This window comes from Mangifera indica, chromosome 2 (assembly GCF_011075055.1).
Source record: "Mangifera indica cultivar Alphonso chromosome 2, CATAS_Mindica_2.1, whole genome shotgun sequence".
Lineage (NCBI taxonomy): Eukaryota > Viridiplantae > Streptophyta > Magnoliopsida > Sapindales > Anacardiaceae > Mangifera > Mangifera indica.
In genome coordinates this window covers 22128510-22142045 of record NC_058138.1, presented here as the reverse complement: position 1 = coordinate 22142045, position 13536 = coordinate 22128510, and the positions used below count along the sequence as shown (strand labels likewise).

Genomic DNA, 13536 nt, shown 5'->3' with positions numbered 1-13536 from the left:
GAAGAAAAAATTTATTAATAAACAAAAAAAATTGTTGAAAAGATAAAAAGTTACGAAAGAACATACAAATATTAATAATTTTTTAATAATTTATTATATTTGATCTGACTTAATTCAAATTCGAGCAAGGGTTATTAGCTCGAATTTGGCTTATTTTGGGCTAGACAAGAATGTTGGGATTGCTCAGTAATGTATACTATATTTAAGAGGATATTAATAGGTAGGTTTTGAATTATAAACATTTTACAATGATAAAACTTTAACCTTTTATTTTTTATACACAAGCATCAAGACCCAACAAACCGCTAATTGGGCTTTCAGTGAAAGAATGTTGTATCAAACTCAACGGCGAACAAATGATTTGAACATTTTCTGTTTTTCACGAAATGCAATTGAACTAAATCTGAAATCATATGAACATTATTTAAAAAAATTTGTAGCTGTCAAGATGAGAAGGGGATGTAGCTCAGATGGTAGAGCGCTCGCTTAGCATGCGAGAGGTACCGGGATCGATACCCCGCATCTCCATTCATCGTTTTTATACCATTCCCCTCTCGTCGTTCTCTTTGTTCCTGGTTGTTGTCTCCTCACTAACCTATCTCGTGGCTTCGAAGTAGTCTTTCAATGGACCCCAACAGTTTGAAACTGTTAGTGGCGACAACATTCTTATCCCAGAATTTTCCGAGGCTGAGTTTTGTCTATACAAAATCCTAAATCACGGAGCCGCCTTTACGGACTTTACATGAATCGCTTTGACTACATTTGCCTCTGCTTGAAAACTTACTTCAGCTTTATAAGAATCTGTTTCCTCAAAATGGTTCCTTCCAACTCAAATAGTTTGCAATTTCTCTCCCTTTTTTGTACCTTCAATGAGCAATTTTCTCATATTTTTCTCTTCTTTATTGTTTCTCTCCACTCTAGTATCATCCCAATTCAACGAACTGTTTTTTCCAGGATTCAAAGAGTTGAGCACCAACATAACCTTACGTCGAGATGCAAAAATCGAGAAAAATGGCATTCTTCGCTTAACTGACTATACCAGCAATAATATACAAGGTCAAGCCTTCTACAGCTCGCCGATCCAGTTCAAGAACTCCACAAATGGACAAGTCTTTTCTTTCTCTTCCTCATTTGTCCTGGGTATCGTCCCTCGGTCTCCAGGTCGTGGTGGCCATGGCCTCAGCTTCATCGTATCACCATCTGATGAACTCAATGATTCATCAAGTAAGTATCTAGTTGGAAGCGTCACAAATCAACTATTTGCGGTGGAGTTTGATACATTTCAAAATAAGGAGTTCTTAGATATCAACGACAACCATGTTGGCATCGACATCAACAGTTTGATTTCGATTAAATCTTCAACTGCAGCATACTTCGATAACAGTTCAACCATACAACTCTTGAGTCTCAAGAGTGGAAAACCAATTCTGGCATGGATCGATTACGATGCATCTGAAAATTTACTAAATGTCACCATCTCTCCAAACTATCCCAGACCAAGATTGCCCTTATTGTCTGTTAACGTAAATCTTTCACCCATCTTCAATGAGTTCATGTATATTGGCTTCACTTCTTCAACAGGTCAGCTTTCTAGTTCTCATTATATTTTAGGGTGGAGTTTTAAAATCAATGGAGAAGCTGGAGCTCTTGATCTCTCTTCTCTTCCTTCAATTCCTCTGAAGAAGAAACAGCTGACAGGTTTGACAATAAATTATAGTTGATCGAGTTAAAAGGTCTTTGAAAAATAATTGAGTTTGAAAAAATCATAATTATAATTTATGTAACTTACTATATATATAGACATAATAAATCCGGGATTGTGTTTGTACCATGTCAAATTTCGTGTAAAAAATTCAAAGAAGTATAGATTTGGAATTCATGTTCTCTTGCTTGATTAGGCTTGGATTTGAGTCGAGCTCGAAACGAGTTGGCCCTAAGCTAGCTCGAGCGAGCTCGAGCTAATGTTTTTGAGCTCGAGCTTAATTATCAAAGTTTATAAATTAAAATTTTAGATAAAAAACGATGTCGTTTTGACTAATATATATTAAAACGACGTCGTTTTAATAACGAAAATTCGAATTTGAAGCGAGCCGAGCCGAGTTTGAGCTCAAGCATAACGAGCCCGAGCTCGAGCTCAAGCTATATTATTCTTAAGTCGAGCCTCAAGCGAGCTCGAGCTCAGTTCGGTTCGAATCCAATCCTATGCTTGATCAAGTCTCTCCTATGCCATTCAAACTATCATTTTAGAGCAATGGTGTTGAAATTTGCCAGTTGAAAGTATATACATACTTAGTTGATATGAAGAAGACATTATTAGTAAATGAATTCACTATTGGGAGATGCAGTTCCTTATATATTGAGATTGATGGGGACTTCACTGGCTATAGTGGTTGGATCGATCATTATACTCGTCTTGGCTTTTTTTTCCTTCATTAGATGGAGAAGATTTCAACTAGAAGGTAATGAAAAGCAGATATTATGATTATATATTTTATAGAATGCCAAGCTGATCAACCATTTTTTTTTTTTGGTAAGTAGCTGACCAAATTTTCTTGTTAATTTCCAAACAGCAAAGTTTCTATTTGACTTAATGAGTGAAGCAAAGGAGCTTGAGATCGATGGAAAGAAAGGCTTCAACTTGAAAGTATATAAAGTGTCATCCATTAAGTTAGCCACAGATAACTTCTCGTCTCAAAGAAAACTTGGAGAGGGTGGTTTTGGACCTGTTTATAAGGTATATTTGGAAAAGAACAGTAACGTCTTAATCGAATAACATTCCCCATAAAAGTATGACGTGACATTTGCCTGAAGTGCTACAACAACCGACAAAATTATTGCTTTCACCAAAGTTTTATGTTTAACATATTAAGCAATGACTAGTTTATTGTTCAGGGCTTGTTGCCTGGCGGGCAAGAGGTGGCAATAAAAAGGCTATCAGGAAAATCAAAACAAGGATTAGTGGAGTTCAAGAAAGAGCTTATAATAATAGCTAAATTACAACATACCAATATAGTGCGGCTTTTGGGTTTCTGTATTCAAGGGCAAGAAAAAATTTTGGTCTATGAATACATGCCAAATAATAGTTTGGACACTTATATTTTTGGTATGTATGCATGTTTGTTCAACTAAACTTCTGTTTGATTACTATGTTACACCTTTCTGAAGCCTTTCTTTTTTCTATTTAACAGATGCTAATGAAAGAAGGTTGTTTGATTGGAAAAAATGTTTTAATGTCATTGAAGAAATAGCTCACGGACTACTTTATCTACACAAGTATTCAAGATTGAAAATAATTCATAGAGACTTGAAAGCTAGTAATATATTGCTTGACAAAAACATGAACCCCAAGATATCCGACTTTGGTTTGGCAGAAGTGTTTGTCACAACTGAATCTGAAACAAATACAAATAGAGTTGTGGGCACACGGTGAGTCTATGCTCCAATGAACTTGATTATTATTATTATTATTATTTTTTGACATAATAACTGGTAGTTTATGAATGAAATTCAGTGGTTATATGGCTCCTGAATACGCTATAAACGGTGTCTTCTTTGAGAAATCTGATGCATTTAGTTTTGGAGTGATGGTTTTGGAGATCATAAGTGGTAGGAGGTGCAACAACACTATCTTTTATGATGGCAGCCCTCTCAACCTGGTTGGATATGTAAGCTCATAATGTAGTACTGCTGTTCTATATTATTGTCATGTGTTAAAACCAGCATATATGTTCATCTCAATGTTTAATGTTTAATGGTTTTGACCAGGCATGGCAGTTGTGGAAGGCAGGTTCAGCCATGGAACTAAGGAATCCAGCACTACAAGATTCATGTTGTGAGGAGCAAGTTCTGAAATGCGTTAACTTGGCTCTGCTTTGTGTTGAACACAATCCAATAGACAGACCTAGCATGCCAGTAGTTGTTTCTATGTTAACAATAACAAGTGAAGGTGTAAAATTACCAGCGCCAAAACAACCTGCATTTTGCATTGAAAGAAAGGTTGTTGGGGAAAATGCGAGTGGCATAAACAAGGCAGGGAATACAATTAATAACTAAACTTTATCTGTTATGGATCCACGATAAAGGACACTGCGAAACGTCTCACAGTAGCATGAATTCAGGAGATATTGTTTCTATTCTGTGGCCCTATATGATTTCTCCCCATTAGTTTAAATTGGACCTTTTTCTTTGTATAAGGTGAATTGCACTAATAAGGGAGCTCTCTTTTATTCTTCCTTTCTTGCTATTGTTTCTGTGTAATTCTAGTCAAGGGACTTCAATATAAACTATCCTCTGAGAAATACCCTTACTCTTCCTACCTCCAACTCCGAAACTGAAGAAATCAGATTTTGTAGTGAAGATGCCATCTCTAGTATATTCAGGAGCCATTAACAGAGTGATAAATCAAGCAGCTTCCTCTTAGAATCTGTTAGTGGGGAAAACAGAGTGATAAAAACGCAGGCCAATGAAAAATCAAACAACGAATTTTCAATGTTGTAAAACCAACTTAGAGAAGATTTGCATTCCGAAAATAAATGTGTCCAAACTTTTTTTTGATATGTATTAGTAGATTTGACTTTATCTAACACAGTGATTGTAAGATCGATATTGGACTGGGAAAGGAAAAAATTCCATTTTCAGCTCTCATAAAGGCTTTCAATGTATCCAAAGGAATCTTGATCAAGAAGAAGCAGAAGATGATATGGTGGTTCTTATATGAGTTATACATGCAGCAGCATTGTGAGCCATCATGAGCCATGACTTCAACCTTCAGCCATGAGCCATGCAATGCAAGCAAGCAAGCAAGCGCTAACCAATGAAAGAGCCTCATCCAAGTTTTCTTCAGTTGCTATTTAGCTTGAAGTGGCAATGACTACTCATTAATCCACAGTTGAATGTACAGATGTAATAATAAAAGTTTTAATAATTACCAACTCAATTCTCTTTCCGCACTTCCATCTGTTAAAGTAACCAATAGCATTCAGCTCTACGTCCTTTTCATTTATTATATATATAGATGTTAAACAACATGTGGCTGCGTATATTTTGTCCACCAATAACAAAAGTCCATGAACAAAATTCACTTCTAACAATGCATCACGTGCTCCACCGCACTAGTTTCTTCCTCTGCCTTCTGTAATGACCTAGAACTTGCTATATCTGGATACATGTGATATCACATTATGATAAGTTTAAGATATAATATACTTATATATAGATAGCTCTTCATTTCTTGCATCTTCTATGAGATCAGCCTGAACATAAAATATTCTTTCTCCTTCTTTGATATTTATTGTTTATATGTATTGTTGTACTGTCGCATTTTATGTATGTGCTTATTGTATATGTTTAATTGGTTAATAAAAATTGTTGAATTGGGTCATGATATTTCACATTTATATATATTCCAATATTTGTGTAATATATTTTTCCTCTTGTTAAAGCATGAAAACATTTTCTTCTCTCTTATGCATGAAGGAATCGTCAAAGGAAATGATATATATTAACTTTGAGTGACTAGTCGGTTGGTCATATAAATTTTCAACGATATTTAGTATCTATTGAAGGTATTATCACTACAAATTGATTAGGAAGGGTTGGAGTAGTCAAAACATTTTGATTGCTCTTCGATTGATGAGTGTTCTGGATGTGAAAGATCCAAGAAGATGATGATGAAAAAGAAAAATTATAAAAGAGTAAAAAAGGTTATAAAAAGATATAAAATCGTTGAAGAAAATAAAAAGGTCAACGAAAAATTTAAACAGGGTTACCAACTTGAATTTAACTTGTTTTAAACAGTGATTTTGGGATTATTCAGTAATGTATACTTTATTTAAGAGGATATTAATAAAAGCAAGTTTTGAATTATAGGCATTTTTACCATTTGCATGCTGATTCTCAACTATAGTTGACATAGCTTTAACCTTATATTTATAATACACACGACAAGACCCAAAAAAAATTGCGCTCTAATCGAAATAATGTCGTTTGGGCTTAGTGGGCCGGAAATTTTAGCCCAACCAAATGCAGTTCTAAGTTTGTGAAGTGTCCATGTTCAACTCTTAGAACTGCTAAAGCAGGTTCAGAGGCAAACGAGTTGCAGCTGTTGATGCCAACACCAACATGGTTGCTGAATCCAAGCCTGTCTTCTGAAAATCCATCAACTGTATCAAACTCAACAGCAAACAAATGATTTAAAAATTTCCACAAAAGTTAAACGATGTTAATCTGAACTTAACATTGACAACATTCTTATCCCTCAACCTTTTGAGGCTGGACCTACCTTTCCTCTCTCCAAGTCTTTCAAACTGTTAGTGGCGACAACATTATTATCCCAGGAACTTTTTGAGGCTGGACCGAATCTGTAATGGTTTCTTCCTACTCCATTACTTTGCAATTTCTCTCCGTTTTTGTACTTTCCATGAGCAATTTTCCCATATTTTTCTCTGTTCTCTTGTGTTTCTCCACTCTAGTATCATCCCAACTCAATGAACTCCTTTTTCCAGGATTCAAAGATTTTAGCACCAACATAATCTTACGTCAAGATGCAATAATCGAGAAAAATGGCATTCTTCGCCTAACAAACGATACCAGTCGTATACAAGGTCAAGCCTTCTATCGCTCGCCGATCCAGTTCAAGAACTCCACAGATGGACAAGTCTTTTCTTTCTCTTCCACGTTTGTTCTAGGTATCGTCCCTGAGTATCCACAACTTGGTGGCCATGGCCTCGCCTTCACCATATCACCATCTATTGAACTCAGTGGTTTACCAAGTCAGTATCTAGGACTCCTTAACCGAACCAATGTAGGAAATTTCACAAATCATTTATTAGCCGTTGAGTTTGATACAGTTCAAGATTTTGAGTTTGGAGATATCAATTCCAACCATGTTGGCATCGACATCGACATCAACAGTTTGATTTCGAATGTATCTTCAACCGCAGCATACTTGGATAACAGTTCAACCAAACGAAACTTGAGTCTCACGAGTGGAAACCCAATCTTGGCATGGATCGATTACGATGCATCTGAAAATTTACTAAATGTCACCATCTCTCCAGACTATCCCAGACCAAGATTGCCCTTATTGTCTTATAAAGTAAATCTTTCACCCATCTTTCATGAGTTCATGTATATTGGCTTCACTTCTGCAACAGGTCTGCTTTCTAGTTCTCATTATATTTCAGGGTGGAGTTTTAAAATCAATGGAGAAGCTGGAGCTCTTGATCTCTCTTCTCTTACTTCAATTCCTCAGAACAAGAAAAAGCAGACAGGTTTGACAATTGACCTTTGAATACTAAATTATTGTCGATGGAGTTAAAAGGCCTTGGAAAAACAATTGAGTTTGATAAAAATCATAATTATAATTTATGTAACTTACTATATATATAGACATGATAGATATAGGTCGGGTAAAAAAATTCAACAAGTTTGATCTCACATGTTCATTCAAAGTTCAAACTACCCTTTCGAAAATGGCCGGTTGAAACTATATTTGTACTTAATTGATATGACACACTAGTATTGGGGCAATTACAAAAAAATAGAATAAAATGGTCAAAGAAATGGATGAAGACATTATTAGTAAATGATTTCACTATTGGGTGCTGCAGTTCCGGAGATTTTGAAATGGACGGGAACTTCACTTGCTATAGTGGCTGGCTTGATCGTTATACTCGTCTTGGCTATTTTTTTGTGCATTAGATGGAGAAGATTTAGACTAGAAGGTAATGAAAAGCAGCTATTATAGTTATATATTTTATTGAATGTCAACTGATCCAACTTTGTCTCGTTAATTTCCAAACAGCAAAGTTTCTATTTGATTTAATGAGTGAAGCAAAGGAGCTTGAGATCGATGGAAAGAAAGGCTTCAACTTGAAAGTATTTAGAGTGGCATCTATTATGTTAGCCACAAATAACTTCTCATCTCAAAGTAAACTCGGAGAGGGTGGTTATGGACCTGTTTACAAGGTATATTTGGAAAATAACTGTAACATTCTAATCGAATAACATTCTCATACAATGTTGAGGTGGGATTTGCTTGGGGTGTTACAAGAACCAACAAAATTATTGCTTTCGCCAAAAGTTTATGTAGAGCATATTAAGCAATGACTATTTATTATTATTCAGGGTTTATTATCTGACGGACAAGAAGTAACAATAAAAAGATTATCAGGAAGATCAAAACAAGGACTAGTGGAGTTCAAGAAAGAGTTTATAATAGTAGCTAAATTACAACATAACAATCTGGTGCGACTCTTGGGTTTTTGCATTCAGGGGCAAGAGAAAATTTTGGTCTACGAATATATGTCAAATAAAAGTTTGGACACTTACATTTTTGGTATATGTGCGTATTTCTTCAATTAAAATTCTGCTTGACTACTATGTTACACCTTTCTCAAGCGTTTCTTTTTCCTTTTTAACAGATGCTAATGAAAGAAGGATGTTTGAATGGAAAAAATGTTTTAACATCATTGAAGAAATAGCTCATGGACTACTTTATCTACACAAGTATTCAAGACTCAAAATAATTCATAGAGACCTGAAAGCTAGCAATATATTGCTTGACAAAAATATGAATCCCAAGATATCCGACTTTGGTATGGCAGAAGTGTTTGCCACAACTGAATCTGAAGCAAATACGAATAGAGTTGTGGGCACACGGTGAGTCTCTGCTCCGATGAACTTTATTATTATTTTTTACCATACTAATTGATAGTTTATGAATGAAATCCAGTGGTTATATGGCTCCTGAATACGCTATAGGCGGCATCTTCTCTAAGAAATCCGATGTATTCAGTTTCGGGGTGTTGGTCTTGGAGATCATAAGTGGTAGGAGGTGCAACAACACTATCTTTTATGATGGCATCCCTCTCAACCTTGTTGGATATGTAAGTTCATAATGTAGCTCTGCTGTTCTTTATTATTATCATGTGTTGAAACCAGCATATATGTTCATCTCAATGTTTAATAGTTAATGGTTTTGACACAGGCATGGCAGTTGTGGCAGGAAGGTTCAGCCATGGAACTAATGAATTCAACACTACACGATTCATGTTGTGAAGAGCAGGTTCTGAGATGCATTAACTTGGCTCTGCTTTGTGTTGAACACAATCCAATTGACAGACCTAGCATGTCAGTAGTTGTTTCTATGTTAACAATAACAAGTGATGGTGTAAAATTACCAGTGCCAAAACAGCCTGCATTTTGCATTGAAAGAAAGGTTGTTGGGGACGATGCGAGTGGCATAAACAAGGCAGAGAATACAATTAATAACTTAACTTTATCTGTGATGGATCCACGATAAAGGACACTTGGAAACATCTCACAGTAGCATGAATTTAGGAGATATTGTTCCTATTCTGTGGCTTATATGATATCTCCCCATTAGTTTAAATTGGAACTTTTTCTTTGTATAAGGTGAATTGCACAAATAAGGGAACTCTCTTTTCTTCTTCCTTTCTTGCTATTGTTTCAGTGTAATTCTAGTCAACAGGCTTCAGTATAAACTATCCTCTGAGAAATACCGTTACTCTTCCTACCACTTATGATCTCCAATGCTAAAACTCCGAAACTGAAGACATCAGATTTCATAGAGAAGATGCCATCTCTAGTATATTCAGGAGCGATATAACCTCTGGATTTCATTCACCAAATACAGCCAGTTACTATGTAACAAATAAATAATTGAGGCGCTGCAAAATCTACATCTTACAATAGGGAGATATTTTAAATTTGGGATATACTCACTGTGTTCCAATGATTCTATTTGTATATGCAGCAGATTCAGTTATGGTGAAAATCTTTGCCATATCAAAATCAGAAATCTTGGGATTCTTGTTTTTTGTCTAGCAACACATTGCTAGATTTCAAATCTCTATGGATTATTGTTAGCCTTGAGTACCTATGGAGGTAAACCAATCCTTGAGCTATTTATTCGATGATGTCAAAACATTTTTTTTTTTTCAATCAAGCAGCTTCCTCTTAGAATCTGTTAGTGGGGAAAACAGAGTAATAAAAACTCAGGCCTATGAAAAATTAAACAAGGAATTTTCAATGTTGTAAAACCAACTTAGAGAAGATTTACATCCCGAAAATAAATGTGTCCAAGCGTTTCTTTGATATGTATTCATAGTTTGACTTTACCTGATGCAGTGATTATGAGACCACCGTTGGATTGGGAAAGAAAAAAATCCATTTTCAGCTCTCAGAAGGGCTTTCAATTGTATCCAGAGGAATCTTGATCAAGAAGAAGCAGAAGATAATATGGTGATTCTTATATGAGTTACATATGCAGCAGCATTGTGTTCTAGATTATTGAAGTCATGAGCCATCATGAGCCATGACTTCAACCTTCAGCCATGAGCCATGCAATGCAAGCAAGCAAGCGCTAACCGATGAAAGAGCCTCGTCCAAGTTTTCTTCAGTTGTCGTTTAGCTTGAAGTGGCAATGACTACTAATTAATTCACAGTTGAATATGCAGCTGTAATAATAAAAGTTTTTATATTTACCAACTCAATTCTCTTTCCGTACTTCCATTTGTTAAAGTAACCAATAGCATTCAGCTCCACGTCCTTTTCATTTATTTTACATTTCTTTAGTCTCTGAAAGTGATCTTCTCCAATATTCTTTGTTTGGAGTTTGGGAAATGGAGAAGCAGGAACCAGGGCCGGGAGGTTGTTTTGGTGATATGGAAGTGGTGTTTCTACGAAAGAACATACAGATAGAGCAGAGTGAGTTCTGTTTCGAGTACAAGGAGAATGCTCACCATCAATTCATGCTAATATCAACACTGAAGGATCGCTCCATTTTGATCCCTTCAAAGGGACTTACTGCCTTCTTGGATGTTTTGGAAGGCTTTTGTTCTGGTTCTGAAAACAACCCACTGAAGAAGAGCTCTGGCAAACCAAAACAACTCAAGATCGATGACAAAGTGGTACTTGTACTGTACTCTCGCTTTCATTTCTCTCTTTTGTTTTTTCCGGGACAGATTTTTTTATTAATAAATGGGTTTCAAAATCTGGGATGGAGAGCTTTTTCTTTGAATTATTTTTCTAAATTTTTCTTTTTCTTTCTGTTGCTTAGGAGTTCCTCTTTCAAGTTGGGCAGAACAAATGGGACCACTTTCTAAAGGTAAAGTAAAATGGTAGTCTTTGTCTCCACTTATTTCCTAGTGCTTGTATTGTAATGCATCTTAGTGACCATTTGGTTGTCTGCATTTTATAAATTTGTTGGAATGAGGAGGAAAATTATTAAAAAGTATAATCAGTTTTGAGACCATTTATCATAGATTCAAGAATGCTGTAGCGATTACCTGGCCAAATGTGGGTTTCATGTGTATTATGAATTTATACATGAGTCACTGATGAAGATTTTGGTATCTTTTAAATTAAAGGTACAGTGAGATTATGTGGATTGTTAGAATCTGCATTGTGTACCAATTTTTGCTGGATGTAAAGTAATGCAATAATAAGTCAAAGGATATGTATGTTTGATGGAACTTTTCACGATTGCTGGAGCTTTCAACTGGGTAGTGAAATATGAGCTCAATGCTGAGGTCGGAGATGTGCTTCTTGAAATAATCTAGCACTCTTCTTTAAGTATGATAATTAAGCAGAAGAATGTTATCTTGAGATTTTGAACTTCTGCAAGCACTTGATTTTCAAGATAGCTACTAAAAATTTCTCATTCACCTCCACAAACACACAAAATTCTCTCAATGATTTTGTTGGATTTGCTTGAGACATCATTTTTATTTTGAAAAGCTTACTGTAACAAAACCACACTTTTTTTAAACCTCATAACAAAAATTGGAAATTTAGGCTTCGATTTAGTGTTTTTCTTTCTTTTTTTAATAACCGAGAAACTCTATCCGACTTTGCCGAACAGATATACCCCATGCAGCAATCAAAGGGAGATCACGCTAGTTGAATTCTAGTCTTTCACAAGGGAGTCATTTCGCTTAGCCACTCTATTTAATCCTTGGGGTTTAGTGTTTCTCAGGCGGTTGGAATATTATAACTCATTTAAAACTTGAAATAATTCGACTTTAGGGATTGAAATCATTTCAACTTAGCATTCCACTATAGGGAGAATATACTTAAGTCATTTTGTGCTATGTATGTCACCACCACATTCTTCATCTGAGATTGTATCTCCTGTCCCATCTGAACAAGTGATTGATCAAATCTTTTCAGGATTTTTGTTCTTTTGTCTTCATCTTTTCGGTTTAGCATTCTTCCATGTCTTTAAGTATGTGTTTTGATCAGTAATAATATTGAGAGAGATGATCAAATATTTATGAGATATAATGTGCATCTGGATTTGTGAGTTCTGCTTGCAGGTTAGTGAAGCGGCGACAAGGGAAAAGGAAAACAGCATATTCATTCCTTCAGATGGCAATGGTTGGGAACAATTCAGAAAGACATTAGCGGAGCTTGATGACACTGCAAAACATATGTGCCCTCCTTTTGAGGTCTTGGCTTTTCTGTTTCATTTATGTTTTTGTTGTACCAGTTGGTTTCTCTCTCAAGAGAAGACCTTAATGGGTTCTACTTGTGATGACATAGACAAGATTTGATCCTTTGAAACGCCCAAATAAGGCATCAGATGCCAAAGTCGATCACACTGATAGTCCAAGTGCTGAAAATTTAACAGTGGCAGAGTTAAACATAGAAAGTTCACAGAATGAAACTATAGGCGTTGGGGAATCAAAAATGCTGAGAGTTGGCTTGAAGAGGTTCTACTTTGATCTTGGAAGCAATAAGAAGGGCAGTTTCTTAAAGATATCTGAGGTAAATTTATCATTGAATAACAAAGATTCTAACATACTATTACAATTTCTTTTTCAAAAATTCTTTGTATTGAAATTGCAGGTGATGAATGGTTATCGTTCATCTGTCGTAATCCCTTTGGCAAGTGTGCAGCAGTTCCATGAAACGGTTGGTCATTTCATTCAGAACAGCAATGGAAGATCAGCTTCATGAAGGTAAACTGAGAGCTGGACTTTTGAAAGAAACTTATATGGAAAAAAAAAAGTAAAGACTTATTTCAATATATGTAAGCTTGAACTTATATGGAAAAAAAATGTAAAGACTTTTTCAGTATATGTAAGCTTGCACAAGAACACCATCCATCCTTTTAAGATTAATGTTTCTGCAGTGTTCACTATCATCAGAGATCATTTATGGGGACTTTATATATTTGCTGCTCAATTGCTGCAGTTGAATGCAGTGCTATATGTTAAGAAAGATTCAAGTTTATAATTCTTGTTCAATGACAAAAAAGAGGGAATCAAAGATGGAGAATTCCTCTGCATTGCATAATCAATACTGATCACATAAACTATATACATGGCCAAGAAAAACAGTTACAGGAAAAGACTGTCTTAAGTAATTGCCAATTACAACTAGAACGCCTACAAATCATCTAGGCCTTAAACACCAGACATCAGGCCCAAAATCATAGTTGTAGATGGATTCCAGGATCAGAACCTATTTGATTCTCATTCCTTTAATACTCTTCCTCTAGGTTTTGTA

At 35.5% G+C, this 13536-nt stretch overlaps 3 protein-coding genes and 1 non-coding gene across 6 annotated transcripts; all 4 read left to right on the top strand.

Moving 5' to 3' along the window:
* The first annotated feature begins 455 nt into the window (after positions 1–455).
* Positions 456–528, top strand: TRNAA-AGC. Its single transcript has one exon. It is a non-coding gene; the product is annotated as a tRNA-Ala (tRNA).
* LOC123201003 (L-type lectin-domain containing receptor kinase S.4-like) lies at positions 462–4533 on the top strand. Its single transcript, XM_044616447.1, has 7 exons — positions 462–1698; positions 2346–2459; positions 2571–2734; positions 2893–3103; positions 3189–3426; positions 3512–3665; positions 3766–4533. The coding sequence occupies exons 1-7, from the start codon at positions 870–872 to the stop codon at positions 4051–4053; spliced, it is 1998 nt and encodes a 665-aa protein (XP_044472382.1). The 5' UTR covers positions 462–869; the 3' UTR covers positions 4054–4533.
* Positions 4534–6104: 1571 nt separating this feature from the next.
* On the top strand, positions 6105–10284 carry LOC123200986 (L-type lectin-domain containing receptor kinase S.4-like). Of its 3 annotated transcripts, none has more exons than XM_044616436.1 (7): positions 6105–7271; positions 7611–7724; positions 7805–7968; positions 8128–8344; positions 8424–8661; positions 9779–9909; positions 10153–10284. In XM_044616436.1, the coding sequence occupies exons 1-6, from the start codon at positions 6365–6367 to the stop codon at positions 9861–9863; spliced, it is 1725 nt and encodes a 574-aa protein (XP_044472371.1). In that variant the 5' UTR covers positions 6105–6364; the 3' UTR covers positions 9864–9909; positions 10153–10284. The 3 variants fall into 3 exon arrangements, with proteins under 3 accessions (XP_044472371.1, XP_044472354.1, XP_044472363.1); XM_044616419.1 differs by lacking the exons at positions 9779–9909; positions 10153–10284 and adding exons at positions 8735–8888; positions 8990–9524 and having other exon boundaries at positions 6118–7271; XM_044616428.1 differs by lacking the exons at positions 9779–9909; positions 10153–10284 and adding exons at positions 8735–8888; positions 8990–9524 and having other exon boundaries at positions 6120–7271; positions 8128–8338.
* A 280-nt stretch (positions 10285–10564) lies between these two features.
* On the top strand, positions 10565–13171 carry LOC123201020 (transcription factor Pur-alpha 1-like). The gene is made up of 5 exons (XM_044616469.1): positions 10565–10934; positions 11084–11131; positions 12342–12473; positions 12568–12792; positions 12874–13171. Exons 1-5 carry the CDS (start codon positions 10647–10649, stop codon positions 12982–12984), a joined length of 804 nt encoding a protein of 267 aa, XP_044472404.1. The 5' UTR covers positions 10565–10646; the 3' UTR covers positions 12985–13171.
* Positions 13172–13536: the final 365 nt, after the last annotated feature.